Source organism: Sinocyclocheilus grahami, unplaced genomic scaffold, assembly GCF_001515645.1.
Source record: "Sinocyclocheilus grahami isolate Dianchi unplaced genomic scaffold, SAMN03320097.WGS_v1.1 scaffold558.1, whole genome shotgun sequence".
NCBI lineage: Eukaryota > Metazoa > Chordata > Actinopteri > Cypriniformes > Cyprinidae > Sinocyclocheilus > Sinocyclocheilus grahami.
The window spans coordinates 649,172-665,155 of NW_015505737.1; the positions used below are offsets into that span (position 1 = coordinate 649,172).

The 15,984-nt window shown below is 35.7% G+C and overlaps 1 protein-coding gene across 1 annotated transcript in view; it reads left to right on the forward strand.

Annotated features, from left to right (window-relative positions):
- Positions 1 to 15,984, forward strand: part of LOC107556197 (receptor tyrosine-protein kinase erbB-4-like) — a 103,344-nt gene that overhangs the window by 73,445 nt on the left and 13,915 nt on the right. Inside the window, exon 19 of the mRNA XM_016239253.1 lies at positions 13,393 to 13,548. Within this exon, the coding sequence (XP_016094739.1) occupies positions 13,393 to 13,548 (156 nt within the window). The remainder of the gene's footprint in view (positions 1 to 13,392; positions 13,549 to 15,984) is intronic.

Sequence of the window (15,984 nt, forward strand, 5' to 3'; positions counted from 1 at the left end):
GTAGGGACTTTTATTACAAAAGTTTATTTTTTTTAAATAAATGCTGTTCTTTTGAACTTTCTGTTCAAATATTCAAACATCAAATATTCCTAAAAATGTATCATGGTTTCCACAAAAATATTAAGCACCACAACGGTTTTCAACTTTTCATAATAATAAGAAATATTTGGTATCACTTCTGAAGGATCAGGTGACACTGAAGACTGGAGTAATGGCTGCTGAAAATTCAGCTTTGCCATCACAGGAATAAATTGCAGTTTAAAATATATTCAAATATAAAACATTTATTTTTAATTGTAATAATATTTCACAATACTACTGTATTATTATATTTTGATCAAATAAATCCAGCTTTGGTGAGCATGAAAGACTTCTTACAAAAACATAACATTTTTCTGACCTCAAACTTTTGAACTGTAGTTATTATATATTCTTACTCAAACGAGTAAAGGAATTATTTTGAAAATATACAAGCTGTTATTTGTCATGCACTGAAAATGATGATGATCCATTTATTTTCATTTTCTTGGATGGAAAGAAAATGGTTGGATATTAAGTTTAGGTTAGGTCAGGATCATATGTACTGTATATAGATTTTATGTAAGTATAAAATAAAAATAAGTGTATCATTACATCCTTAATTTTATGCCTGGTATTTAAAAAACACATTAGGCACCTTTAACCTACCCTAAATTTGACTGGTTTTGTGTCATTAACAATATAACATGGCTATTTAATGCAGCATAGCTTGCAGAGACATAAAGACACGTTCTGAATAGTTTAAAGCATTCTTGTGTTTCTACCCTTAATTCTCTCTTGTGTATTATCTCTATCGATGTGCTGTTCCTCATTTCTTTGATGCCATGTTCTTCTCTCTCTCTCTCTCTCTCTCTCTCTCTCTCTCTCTCTCTCTATGTACTGTTCCTCATTTATTTGTTGTCGTGCTCTTCTCCACCACCTGTCATTGTTTGGTACACCCCGTCCTCCTCCTCTCTGTGATTGCACTGGTAGTCTTCAGTGGCATGTTTACACAAACTACTTAAACAGGCCTCTCTTTTGTCAGCCATGTTGTGCTGCTCAGCTTTTAATTAGCCCTTTGTCTGTGCAGCATGCCGTTCTTTATTATTTTTCCTGTGCTTGCGTTGTGTTCTTTCCAAACACTGGCTTGAAAATTGGTCACAGAGGGAGTTTATCGGCTGCCTCCTGCAGCCAGTGTGTGTGTGTGTGTGTGAGAGAGAGAGAGAGAGATTCTTTAACCTCTATTAATGCACAGTCCAGGTGCTGGATAATAACATGCTTGACAGAAGAAAAGGAGTCATAATTTCTAATAAGCATTTCTTATTCCTCTATTCAGCAACTAGTTGTACAGAACAAGAGAGACCGATTTTTAAAGTTCAAATCGGGACACACAGGCTAGGGTGACATCCTCACTGGAGCTGTCTATAGAACTATTTCACATTTTTTCATAAACATTTTTCTTCATGGTTATATACTGGGCATTTAGAAGTAGTTGATATATGTAGTTAATATATGATAAAACACAGTTTCCACAAAAGTGTTAAGCAGCAAAAACTGTTTTCAACATTGATAATAGTAAGAGCCATTATTAATAATTGATTACCAATAATAATTGATAGCAGTTAAGCACCAAATCAGCATACTAGAATGATTTCTGAAGGATCATGTGACATTGAAGACTTTAGTAATGGCTGCTGAAAATTCAGCTTTGAATGCAGGAATAAAGTACTTTTTAACATATATTCAAATGTATTTAACAGCTGTATAAAAAAATATATAAAATAGCTATTTTATATTGTAATAAAATTTCACAATATTGCTGTTTTTAGTGCAATTTGAGCAAAAAAATCCAGCATTGGTGAGCATAAGAGACGACTTTAAAAAAATGTAAGTATATTAAACGAAATCATGTTCCTTGTAAATAGCTTTTTATAATTAAGTACAGCAGTTTTAAAACTTAAATACACATGGAAGATATTTTGAAGAAGGTTTTAACTGCTTTTGCACGTAAGTCAGTGAAGTCTAAAACAACACTGAACCCTACTGATGTTCATTATATGGAGAACACTGAGACATTTTTTTATACAAAAGTAAGTAAAGCAGTTTTGGAACAACATGAGGGCGAGTAAATGATGACAGAACTTTAATTTTTGACTGAACTATCCCTTTAAATCTGATGCAGTTGGAATGCTGACGCTTTTGATGTACTAAGATGGTCAATGCAATCTTTTCTGACACCACTGCATTTTTATACAGGGATTTGAATTGCCTGAAACTTTATCCGCAAGGTCAAAGCCCCAATTTCTTCATTTAAAAAAAAACAACTGCCAATTTAAAGGAGTCACTAGTATGATTGAAGTTATAATCGATAGATGGATCTCCCCTCCAATTTTGTTGATTGTCATAATTTTTTCAATTGACTGTGGTCTGCTGACAGGTCTGAAATTAATGGAATGGTTTTGTGGCAGTAAAACTGTTCAGAAAGGACATTCGGAATACTGATGATGACACCTGCAAGACTAAGCCTATCACACGGCTCCATGCACTGCACAACTGAAATAGCAGGGAAAGATTATTTGGCTCGGATGAGGAAAAGATGGCTGAGTCTAATCCCGGTTAGATGTGGATACAGGTGTAAGAGAGGATAAAGAGTGTGGATGGGAGTGAAGAGACAGGAGGACTGAATCACTTTCTCTGCGGTGGGTCCTCACAGGTCACCTTCCTCACTCAGAGATTATTCCCAGTCTTATTTCACAAGCACACATCCTCCACAGAGAGAGGAAATGCACAGAAGGCTTTGGGTTTCAAATTCGGAGAAGTTCACATCACTGCAAAATGACAAACACTTAATAAGTGACAAATACGATTTCAATTTGTCCCTTAGGGAATGGAAGATATCATTCAAAAGGTCAAAAGCAAGTTGGGAAGGACGTTAATTTAATCAGAGCAGTTTATGGGAGAAGCAGTAAGGGCGTCGATATAGTAATCCAATAATGATGAAACAGTAGGATTTTTCATTCCTTTAAAGTTCTCGTTTTGAAACATGATTACTAAACATGGAGACAAATGCTTTTTGAGATTCCTTGGGATCTCAGAAAATATTCATTGAAAAGAAAATATTAAGTTCAACTTAGCTAAAACTGAGCTAAATTTAAGCTAAGTATACATTTTCATTGTGTCCCTTCTGCATTAAAATGCATTAAGTAAAATTAAATTTGAGTAGATGAGTAGGACTGGGTAGCAATATATATTTTTCAATCCAATTTTAATTTTTGATGCCTGTTTTGCATATTATATGAAAGAAAGTTTTAGCTATTGCTGTAAATTATATTTGGATTTATTCCTATTTTATAAAATATTTTTAACTAATTTATAACAAGGTAAGAATGTGTCTACATTACAAAACTATAATATACATTTAAAAAATTAACAGTAGGGCCAAACCTATGCAGTTCGATTGCCATTTAAGAGGAAAATCAGCATTAGTGGTAGTGACCCAGGTTACTTCATTACGCCAGAAGGTAGCAACAAGAGATTGTTTTTTTGGGGGGGGGGGGGGGGGTTTTTTTTTTTCAGTTTTTTTTTTGGGGGGGGGGGGGGTGTTATCATTCATTCAGTCGATTTGTTCAAAACATTGATTTATTCAGGACCAAACAAGTGAACCATTAAATAATTTACTCAAATGTTTAAATTAATTTAGACACACTGATTCATTCATAAACTAATCAAGTGATGTGATTTTTTTTTAATGAGTGAGGTATTGGATCATTTACTCAGTCAATTAATTTAAAGGGATAGTTCACCCAAAAATTAAAATTACCATATGATTTACTCACCCTCAAGCCATCCTAGGTGTATCTCACTTCTTTCAGACAAATACAATCGGAGTTATATTTAAAAAATGCCCTCACTCTTCCAAGCTTTATAATGGCAGTGAATGGGTGTTGAGATTTTGAAGATCAATAAAGTGAAAATAATTACTCCACACGGCTCCGGGGGATTAATAAAGGCTTTCTGAAGTGAATTGATGCATTTGTGTAAGAGAAATATCTGTATTTAAAACTTTATAAACCGTAATCTCTAGCTTCCGCTAACTTTCATACACACGTTCACGAGAAAGTGGCATTCCAGTGGATTCCTACTTTTAAAAAAGACAGGCTTTCTTGTCATTATTTAACAGTACATGTCCATTTTATCTCACATTGCAAACTTAAGATACTTTAAATATGACATATTTTGTTCATTAAGCAGTGGTGTCACAAAGCGGTGAAGTAAACAAGTGGTGCATAGAGAAAAAAAAGATTGATGCAAGCATCATAACAACATTAAATGCATTAATATGGAACTATATGCATGTTGCAGTATATTAGTTTATAATTCATTATATTATAGGACAACAATACAATTATACAAACAAAAAGGTTGAAGACACCTGCTCTATACTGATACTTCTGCCAGCTTAAGGTAAATTGTGGTTTTGTATTAGCCTTGAACAGATATTGAACACTTTGTGAACTCAGTATCTCTTTGAAAACCTCTGCTAGCCCTTATAAACACATTAAGATGTAGAATCCCCAGACTGAACATTATATTTAAAAAAGCCTTCAGTCTTCAGCTCTTTCATAAAGTCAGTGATTGTCTCTTCAGGGCTCTTCACACACATTCTCACGTATACAGAAATCTCTGTTGCTCTATCAGCACGTCCGCTGCATTAATGGACTGTGTGATCCATTGATTTCTAATTACACTGAAGTCCACTCTTGGGATAAATATTGTGTGGCATGGCTATCTTGTGGCTTATTGTAATCAGAGTGAGTATTGATTGGCTGTCCAGGCTGCAGAAGTAATCTGTTTTAAATACACTGGGACCAGAGTGAATGGGGCAAAACGGCCTGTGCTCTGACTGTGGAATGGGTTCGGATTTAGTCCTGCGAGAGATGTGAAGCAACTGAAAGGAACCGCAGTGCACTGCTTACTCACACTGAGCTAGGGAAACACAGTGCAGCTTGTGTTTTTAAATACATGAGGATATGATATTTATCATATGTGAGAGCATTCGGCTTTGTTCCAAAACCTACATAGGCAGCATGAAATGGAACTTCAAGTGATAATTTGGAATGCTTTATGTAGACTCAGAATTGACTTTGATGTTGACAGAGTTTGATGTCAGCATGTTGCTAAAATAACACTGTCATTCTCTAAGCATGGAAATACATAATAATATTGGGTGTAGTATTTAATTAATCTAATTAAATATGAACTGCTATACCCAATATTTCTGTGAAGAAAATAATCTATAAATATAGTGTTCATTGAATAGTCAGTTTAATTAAGTAAATGTATTGAATTAATTATGGACTGGGTCAATATCACCAAAGAGTGCCTTTCAACCCTCACAATACTCCAAAATTTTTGGTTTTAATTTTCCATTCGCTTTATGTCATATCATAAATAGTAGACACTCAAGTACTATAGAAACATATTAGCTGAGCTCCCACACATTTTTTTGATAATTATGGGCCATTATTTGAAGCATAAACCATAAGATATGACCACCCTGTCATGGACATATATATTACTGTTAAATACATTTTCATTGCAAAATTAAGATGCAAATTATATTTTCTGAAATGTATGATGTCCCTTTCCTAAACAGGGTTATTGAAAATTATATAATAATAATAAATAATATAATTACACCCTCAATCACATTGATATACCCCCCATTCATTTTAGTTTTTAGCAATATTAAAATGAATGCTATGTCCACCCTGTCATGTTTATGTCCACTCTATTGAGTCTAAGTGGCGGACAGGGTGGACATTTTGGAACAATGACAGGGTGGGCATTTTGCGCTTCATTTAGCATATTAGCTTATAACAAACTGTGACTTGCTAAATATTTAGTCTGGTTTTTGAAGAGAATTTGGTATATTTAAACTTACATATTTTGAAAATACTGTATTCTAATCACTTCTGGCATATTTTATGCCAACAGGATGGACTGTTAAGCTTTGGCAAAGCAAGTAAGCAAACTCATATGAAGAAAATTTGTCAATTGAAAAGTCACCAACTTATTCACCTCAGCCGTTGAAATTCCTGCAACTGAAGAGACAAAAAATGCTGTTGTCCTGATGTCACTAAAGGGGATGGCCTTTTCTTAAAGGGGCGGATTCCCCAATACGACAGGGTGGATAACCATTCGAGGGACATGGACAAACTCTTCTTTTTTTTTATTAAATATCGTTTTTATTACCAAATGATCAATACACTCAAATTGAGTAATCTCTTATTTAACAAAATATTAATAGGAGAATTTTTTATTTTATTTTATGATTTGACAATATTCTACTATCATTCAAATTTAATGAGCAGTGCATGAGACATAAAAAATAACACACATCCTCTTATACAAAACTAAAACAATATATAGAAAATGTATCTAAAGAGCCAAGTAATGCTTTTGTTATGAATATAAAAACTAAGCCTAATATAACACACCCTTTCATAGTCATTGTTATGTTAAGTTATCATGGCAAATGAGTTATTTATGTACAGGACACCAAAAGGCACCCTACAGTGATATTGACCCAACTACTATATTTATTGATTATATTTGTTACTTATTGTTTATGGTCGTTTTAGATTTTACATTACCTACATATAAATTACATCACTTTTAAATTAAAAAAAGTGTGTTTGTCTGTCTATCTGTGATTTCTGGGTTCACTCACAGCAAGGAGTCAGCATGAAATAATTTTAACTTTAACCACTCTAACCACTGCCACCAAATTGTTTTTGACAAAATGCATTTAATAGGACTGAACCTGTGTCTGCGTGGCTCCGATATGAACATAAATAAGAAATTATTGGGGCCTCCATCATATTTTCTGAGTAGGCAGTGTTTTTCTCCCCAGACTGTAATGGCTGGCTCTTGAGAGCACTCCAGCTCTATCTGTCTCCATGTTTTTGAGAGGCCTCAATGCTAAAACTCTCTCTGTCCATGGCCTAAATTACAAAGTGCTTCCCTTTTCCTGTCTCTTAACCTTCCTTACTCATTACAGAAATAAAAACAGCTAAAGAGATGAAAGGCTTTGATAGAGGCACATCTACAGTATGTGATGTTTGCTTTAAATTATTTTCCTCTGCTAACATTGTAATTATAATTTTTTACTGCCTAAATGATTTGAAATTTTGATCAGATATGCTTTGTGTACAAATAAGACTCTTGAAAAGCCATGCCAGTATGAGGTAATCCCTTTTTTATGTGGTACAAACAAGCACTTTCCCCGTCTGTAGGTACAGCTGTGCAGAAGTCAAGATTATTTACCCTGAAATGTACATTTCCCTCCTCTCTACCTCAGCTCTGCAAACACTAAGATAATTGCATTTTGATTGACGATTAATGTTAATGTAGGCTCATTAATCTTTGAAAAGCTCTTAAGACCATGTCTTTGGTGAGATGTTCCTGCAGAAAATACTGTATTCTAATCACTTCTGGCATATTTTATGCCAACAGGATGGACTGTTAAGCTTTGGCAAAGCAAGTAAGCAAACTCATATGAAGAAAATTTGTCAATTGAAAAGTCACCAACTTATTCACCTCAGCCGTTGAAATTCCTGCAACTGAAGAGACAAAAAATGCTGTTGTCCTGATGTCACTAAAGGGGATGGCCTTTTCTTAAAGGGGCGGATTCCCCAATACGACAGGGTGGATAACCATTCGAGGGACATGGACAAACTCTTCTTTTTTTTTATTAAATATCGTTTTTATTACCAAATGATCAATACACTCAAATTGAGTAATCTCTTATTTAACAAAATATTAATAGGAGAATTTTTTATTTTATTTTATGATTTGACAATATTCTACTATCATTCAAATTTAATGAGCAGTGCATGAGACATAAAAAATAACACACATCCTCTTATACAAAACTAAAACAATATATAGAAAATGTATCTAAAGAGCCAAGTAATGCTTTTGTTATGAATATAAAAACTAAGCCTAATATAACACACCCTTTCATAGTCATTGTTATGTTAAGTTATCATGGCAAATGAGTTATTTATGTACAGGACACCAAAAGGCACCCTACAGTGATATTGACCCAACTACTATATTTATTGATTATATTTGTTACTTATTGTTTATGGTCGTTTTAGATTTTACATTACCTACATATAAATTACATCACTTTTAAATTAAAAAAAGTGTGTTTGTCTGTCTATCTGTGATTTCTGGGTTCACTCACAGCAAGGAGTCAGCATGAAATAATTTTAACTTTAACCACTCTAACCACTGCCACCAAATTGTTTTTGACAAAATGCATTTAATAGGACTGAACCTGTGTCTGCGTGGCTCCGATATGAACATAAATAAGAAATTATTGGGGCCTCCATCATATTTTCTGAGTAGGCAGTGTTTTTCTCCCCAGACTGTAATGGCTGGCTCTTGAGAGCACTCCAGCTCTATCTGTCTCCATGTTTTTGAGAGGCCTCAATGCTAAAACTCTCTCTGTCCATGGCCTAAATTACAAAGTGCTTCCCTTTTCCTGTCTCTTAACCTTCCTTACTCATTACAGAAATAAAAACAGCTAAAGAGATGAAAGGCTTTGATAGAGGCACATCTACAGTATGTGATGTTTGCTTTAAATTATTTTCCTCTGCTAACATTGTAATTATAATTTTTTACTGCCTAAATGATTTGAAATTTTGATCAGATATGCTTTGTGTACAAATAAGACTCTTGAAAAGCCATGCCAGTATGAGGTAATCCCTTTTTTATGTGGTACAAACAAGCACTTTCCCCGTCTGTAGGTACAGCTGTGCAGAAGTCAAGATTATTTACCCTGAAATGTACATTTCCCTCCTCTCTACCTCAGCTCTGCAAACACTAAGATAATTGCATTTTGATTGACGATTAATGTTAATGTAGGCTCATTAATCTTTGAAAAGCTCTTAAGACCATGTCTTTGGTGAGATGTTCCTGCAGTGCGTGCAGAAGGAAGGAGCAAGGCAACAGAATGGCTGTCAGTCGTGGTAATTTGTTCTGATTGTCACTTCCTTTGTGTATGTTCATGTTTGCTTCAGAGGCCTGTCATTTTGTGAATTTGTCTGGTTTTTGTATGTGCATAAGTTTGTTTCTTCAAGTCAATGTAGTCAGTTTTGTGTGCTATATACAGTACATCAAAGAAACAGTGAACAGACTGTAAATGGTCAACAAATGTGCTGTCTGAAACTAGTTTATTGCTAGCTAATGTGTGATTGTTTTTTAAGACCACTTACACTACCACTTACACAGAGAATTCTTAAAAAAAAAACATTATATATATATATATATATATTTTTTTTTTTTTTTTTTTTTTTTTTTTTAAGAAATCTCTTATATTGACTTATAAATTAAAATATACATTTTCTATATGAATATTTATTAATGTAATTTATTCCTGTAATAGCAAAGATGAATTTTCAGCAGCCATTATTCCAGTCTTTAGTGTCAAATGATCCTTCAGAAATCATTCTCATATGTTGATTTGGTGCTCAAGAAACATTTATTATTATCAGTGAAAACATATTATTGTATGAACTATAAAACTATTGATCAAAGTTTAAAAGAATGGGATTAATTGAAATAGAAGTCTTTTGTAACATTATAAATGTTTCCACAGTCACTTTCAATCAATTTAATGTGTCTTTGCTGCAATAATTTCTTTTTTTAAATCTTAAAGATCCCACCAAGATGTGATAGAGTCCTGTGAAATGTGGTTATGGGTGAGTATGGAGAGGAGGTAGTGATTTTTTTTTTTTCCTTCAGCGAGCAAAGAGGGTGTAATCCCCACACCATTACCTCGGATTACACTTGCTTGCTGGGGAAAGATTGCAAATGCAGGACATAAAGAGATTTATTCCCTCCTTCACAGTTCTGCAGATTTTTGTGTATTTCAAAGCAGGCAGATTAGCATTTCCTGCTCAATGTTTTAGGAACACCGTTGGACTGGACACTGACCTCAACCCTGAGGGACATTGAGGACTTATTGTTTAATTTATTATCTTTTATCAATCCAATTCACACTGCCCTCATATATGGCCTTACTAGACTAAACTAACTAGAACCACCGTCACTTTTTACTGTGGGAGACACGTCAAGTGTGTTTGTGTTGGATGAAGTTTTGAATATGAAGGTTGTCCATATTTTTCTTTCAGTATTGAATGAATTATGTATATTTAAAATTGATATAATATAATAATATAATGCCATACTGGATTTACTTCTTACTGATTCAATCATGGTGCATTCTGGGAGTCCCTTCGCTACAAAGGCCATAATGAGGTATCTTAGGGGGCAGCATAATTAAGATGCCTAGAAACAATGCCTTTGAAACCTGCCTCTATAGGCAGCTCAGTTGGTTTTGGTAAAGAACACTTGTTTCATAACATAAGAACTGTCTGAGGAACATATTAGTCTTTTTTTACTCTTGTTAGTAAAGCATTATCCTCTTTCCCAGCTTAACCCAAACCCATTTGAATACGGTTGAAATAAACCCCTTTCTTCATTCCCAGACTGCTATATCTGGTCCACTCATTTTCTCAGCTCATCTTAAATTGGGGAATTTCTCTTTCAGAGCTGCTGCCATCATATTAATAAGTACAGTGGGAAACATGCTCTCAGATCTGACTGTGCTGCAATTCATGTGTCTAGACAGTTGACATGCTGCAAAGCGAGCCACTTTCCTCATTCATTATATGTTTTATGTGTCACTTGTTTGTTCCCAATTAGAATTGAGCTCTCACTCAGGTTTGACATATAACCATTTGATTAGCATAGATACGCTCTTCTGGGAAAATAAGAAGAATATCCAGCAGATTTAGCTATTTTTATAAAGAAAAGTACTTCTTTTATGTGTTGTTTTGCACTTTAAAAAAAATCTGATTTTTATCTTCAGTCATTTGAATTTAAAAAGTTCATTGAAGACTACAGTGGATACAAGCAATTTAGCAACAAGATGATAAGAAACGCCTGTGGAATCACAGATCTAAATAAGTGTTTTGCATAATTTGTGGTCTGATGCTAAAACTTATTTAGCATATTAATAAGTAAGATAAAAAAGTGAATGTCATAAAACTAGTTTGTTCAAATGAAATAAAGAAGAACTCTGTAACCTCTAGTTTTGTATTAACAGCATAAATTGTTCATATTCTGATATTGCCATCAATTCAGTTCAGTACTGTTATTGTTCACTAGCCCTAAAACTATTAAAAATAATTTTTGGTAATTTGAAATAAAACCAGAATAAAATATAAATATTAATTGGGGGAAAAAAACTTTCTAAAATAACTGACATACTAAAATAACTAAAACTATTAAATATATAACTAAAACTATATTTATATTTGTTTAGTTTTAGTTATTTTATACCATATACAGTATATGGTATAAAATAACTAAAACTAAACTTGAAAAATAAGGTACTGCAGACAAACACATAAACAATATTTTTTAGTAGTCTTGTAAGAAAAGTTCAGGGTTTTTGCTTTATGAAGTGCAAAAGACACAAAAAAATTGAGGATTATTTTTCTTCCAGCAATAGCCAAATCTGTAGATATTTCCCTTCAATAGTCTATAAAAATTATTGCACTACATGGATTTCCCCCAGTATATGATGCATTACCAGTTGTATTTAGCAACAGCAACTTGGTCCTGTTCCTCCTATGAATAAATTCTCACAGCTTTGATATTAAAAGCGCTTGTAACCAGACTCTTTCTGTTAACACACGCAGTCTTCTCATCTCATAGAGCACCTGTGATGGGCTATACTGAACCTCTCAAATTTTATATCCCAACTTTTACAAGCTCGTTCTCACTATCTCGCTTTCTTAGTAAAACCATTTTGCTGTAAGCTGTCCTTACCTCTCCACCAATCACATTAAGATTTAAATTTCATCCAGCCACCGGCTCAAGGGCACTTGAAAGCCCTGTTGGAGGAAAAGTAGAGAGGCTGTTTTCTTGCGAATGGATCGCAGCCCTGCAAAAGGCCTCCATGCTGCAGTTTGGACTTAAATCGATTACATGCATTGTTCGCTCCTCCAGAAAATTGATGTCTGGAGTTTTCATTGTTTTGCAATACACGGCCACGCCTGAGAAGAGACTCATCGCTTATCAATGTGAACAATCTCCTTTAATAATACTGTGACTTTTTTCCAGTGGAATCCCTCCACAAGTGTCTTTGAAAGTGATGGTAGAACAAACAAACTTTGATTTTACTGCTAATGCCTTCTTCCTAACCATTTAATTTTAAGGCTACAAACTCTTCCTCTTAATGAATCTTCATTTTATCATGACACTAATGCAGAAATACATGAAGAATTTGATTAGCTTACTGTATGAGTCATTGATGGTATATTAATTTAAATGTGTATTTTGCAGTAATATCTAGTAGTCTTGCAGTAGATCTTATTAAGCACATTAAGTAAATAATAAATAAGATAATGTGAATATAATAAAACCAGGTTGTTCAACTGCAATACGGAACAACTTTGTAACCTGACTATTGTATATTGTTTTATGTAAGCAGCATAATTGTTCATGTTCATGGTCAGTTCATTGTTTTTATTAACTAACACTAAAACTATTAAACACTAAAACATTTTTGGTAATTAAAATAAAGACAAAATAAAATAAAATATAAATAATAGATGAAAAACTTAAACCTACAAGAATTATTTACTGAAATAAGTTTAAGCTGAATTAATACATTTTTAATTAAAAAATTACTAAAATTACTTGAACTAAAACTTAAATAGCAGAATATAATTATTTGTAAAAAGGGTTAAAATGACACAAGCACATAACAAAAATGACTAGAACTTAAACGAAACTGAAATATAAAAATTTATTTTATATAATTATATTTTATATAAATGCAATTTATAAATAAATTGTATATCAGTAAATAATAAAAAAGTATGAAAACAATACAAAAATAATTGATTGATTTTAATGAATACTCTCACGACACAACTGGCAACTTGTCATATATTTGGGGAGTACAATGGGAAAAAAACTATCCCATCTGACTGAATTTACATTATTTGTTATATTAGATAAATTTTCTTAACCAGTAATTTGCAAAATAAAGTACTGCAGATGTACACATTATTATTCAAATGTCTTAAAATAAAAGTTTGGAATTTTTTTGTTTTAAGTGATTAGCTTGAGATGGTATCATCACACTTGTGGTACTGTTAGTGTTAATGATGATTTTTGATTGTCACACAAACAAACAGTTAAATTAATCAGTCACGGTAATTGATGATAATTTTAAAAGCGTGTGTGTGTGTGTGTGTGTGTGTGTGTGTGTGTGTGTTGATACAGGGTATGATGTACTTGGAGGACAGGAGACTTGTGCACAGGGATCTGGCTGCTCGGAACGTCCTAGTGAAGTCATCCAACCATATAAAGATCACGGACTTCGGTCTGGCTCGCCTTCTGGATGCAGATGAGAAGGAATACAACGCAGATGGGGGCAAGGTCAGTGTCACATGACCCCAACAAGACAAAGGGCATGCACTGACCTGTTTGCATAGCATCACTTTATATGTGCTCTTTGTGTTGGAACAACAATGCTTTGGTTAATCAAGAAATTTGCTGCACTAAACATTCATCCCTGGGTTTTAGAACACATCCTCTAATGACTGGCTAATTAACAATGTTTGCTAAGGCCAAATGTACACTACAAGACAGAAGGTTGTCACTCTGCATGCATTCAAAAACTCATGGGTTCTTAAGGGTCACTTTACATGACTAATGACCAGAGTAATCACAGATTAGTCAGACTATGCACACATGAAATATGTGCTTTTATTTTTCTGAGTGATCAGATTTACGGGTTTCAGCTCATGATGAAATGGGCAAAGGATTCTGCTTTTCATTGAAGGAGAAAGCCAACACTATAGAAAAAATAAAATGTAATAAATCCATGTTTTTTTTTTGTTTTTTTATCCTAAAAGAACGCCATATTTTACCATTTTTGAAATATACAGGCATTGTATTTTTCATTAAGTGACTATGTTAATATACCAAAATCTAATTAAAACCACCATAATAATACAGGTGGTAAAATATAAAGCCACATGATGAATCAGAGTTTATTATAAATGGCCTTTCCATAAAACATGACCAATACTTATAGACAATGCACAGGGTAATACACAAAGACAAAACATCATCATTGTAACACATGACACTAAAATAATGCAATAAACATTAACTAAATAACATAGAATGTTAAACAAAATGCCCTAATGTACATTACTGTAATAAAAATGAGAAGAGACAAAACTATTTGTTTAAAATATATTGGGAATTATATTATATGTTGTCCATTTACTGATCTGCAGCATATGGAAGTACATAATTTTTACTTGCAAAAAAACATACATTTGTCAGAATTTTACAGTAAAACTACGTGTAATGTTAAACCATTTACAGTTTTTCAGTGTATAACGTCTCGGTTACGTATGGTAACATCTAGGTTACTTGTGTAACCCTCGTTCCCTGAAGGAGGGAACGGAGACGTTACGTCAGTCGTGACTGATGAATTGGGATCTCGCCCGAGAGAGGCGGGAAGAGCACCAACCGACGCGAACAGGTTCCACTTCAGCCTGTAAGCGTGTCTGGTAGACGGGGCTCTAGCTGAAGCGATGGTGTTTACTACCGCTGGAGGTAGCCCACCTAGAACATCTGCGTCCCGTCCAGGGACCATGTGGAGATTCCACAATTCTGGACGTGGGTGTCAGAGGGTGCCCCCTCTCTGAGAAAGGAGATCCCTCCTCAGAGGAATTCGCCAGGGAGGGGCTGTCGCGAGGAGCATCAGTTCGGGGAACCAAGTCCGACTGGGCCAATATGGCGCTACCAAGAGGACCTGCTCCTTGTCCTCCCTGACCTTGCACAGTGTCCGTGCGAGAAGGCTCACTGGGGGAAACGCATATTTGCGTAGGCCCCGAGGCCAGCTGCACGCCAGTGTGTCCGTGCCGAGGAGTAAAACAACTGGCAATGGGACGTGTCCGGAGCGGCAAACAGGTCTACCTGTGCGTCCCCACAGCGTCTCCAAATCAGCTGGACTGTCTCGGGGTGGAGTCGCCATTCTCCCGGACGGGGTAACAGAAACTCGGTAAGTGCCGTGTTGCCATGCCCATCTCGGGCATGGCAACGCTGAAGTGGTCTCATATGAAGCAAACCAAGCGGCGTGACAGTGGCTGCGGATGCCATATGCCCCAGGAGCCTCTGAAATTGTTTCAGTGGAACCGCCGTCTTGCACTGGAAGGAACCACGCACAGGTCCAGGATTGGTTGTAACCCACTGCCTTTCTTGGGTACGATGAAGTATGGGCTGTAAAAACCTGACCTCATCTCGGCTGGAGGGACCGGCTGTGTCGCGTCCTTCGCCAGCGGGATCGCGATCTCTGCACGCAAGACAGGAGCATCCCTGTCCAGCACAGAGGAGAACCGAATGCCCCTGAACTTGGGAGGGCGCCGGGCGAATTGAATTGCATAGCCGAGTCTGACGGTTCACATGAGCCAGCGAGACGGCCTGGGGCATGCTAACCAGGCCCCCAGCGACCGAGCAGGCGGGACTAGGGAAACCACCGACGTACCCGCAGTGGGGCAGCGCAGTGGAACACAGGGACCCAACCCGGGAGGCTTCCGTGCGTCCCAGGGTGGGGTCTGAGTGCGCGGCACGCCACTTACCTGCGTCCACGGCTGGGCAGGGGGCTCGTTAAGAGGCATAGCGTCCTTGAACTGAACCCTGCTGCCCAATGGCGAAGCGAGAGGGGGACGGCCATGTGGAGACTGGGTCTCGCGCACTGCCATCCTCGCCCTCTTGGAACCCGGAGAAAAAGGAACCCGCTCTTCTGTTGAGGTTTTGGGCACCACTGGCTGGGTAGCCAGCGGCGGAACAGAAAAA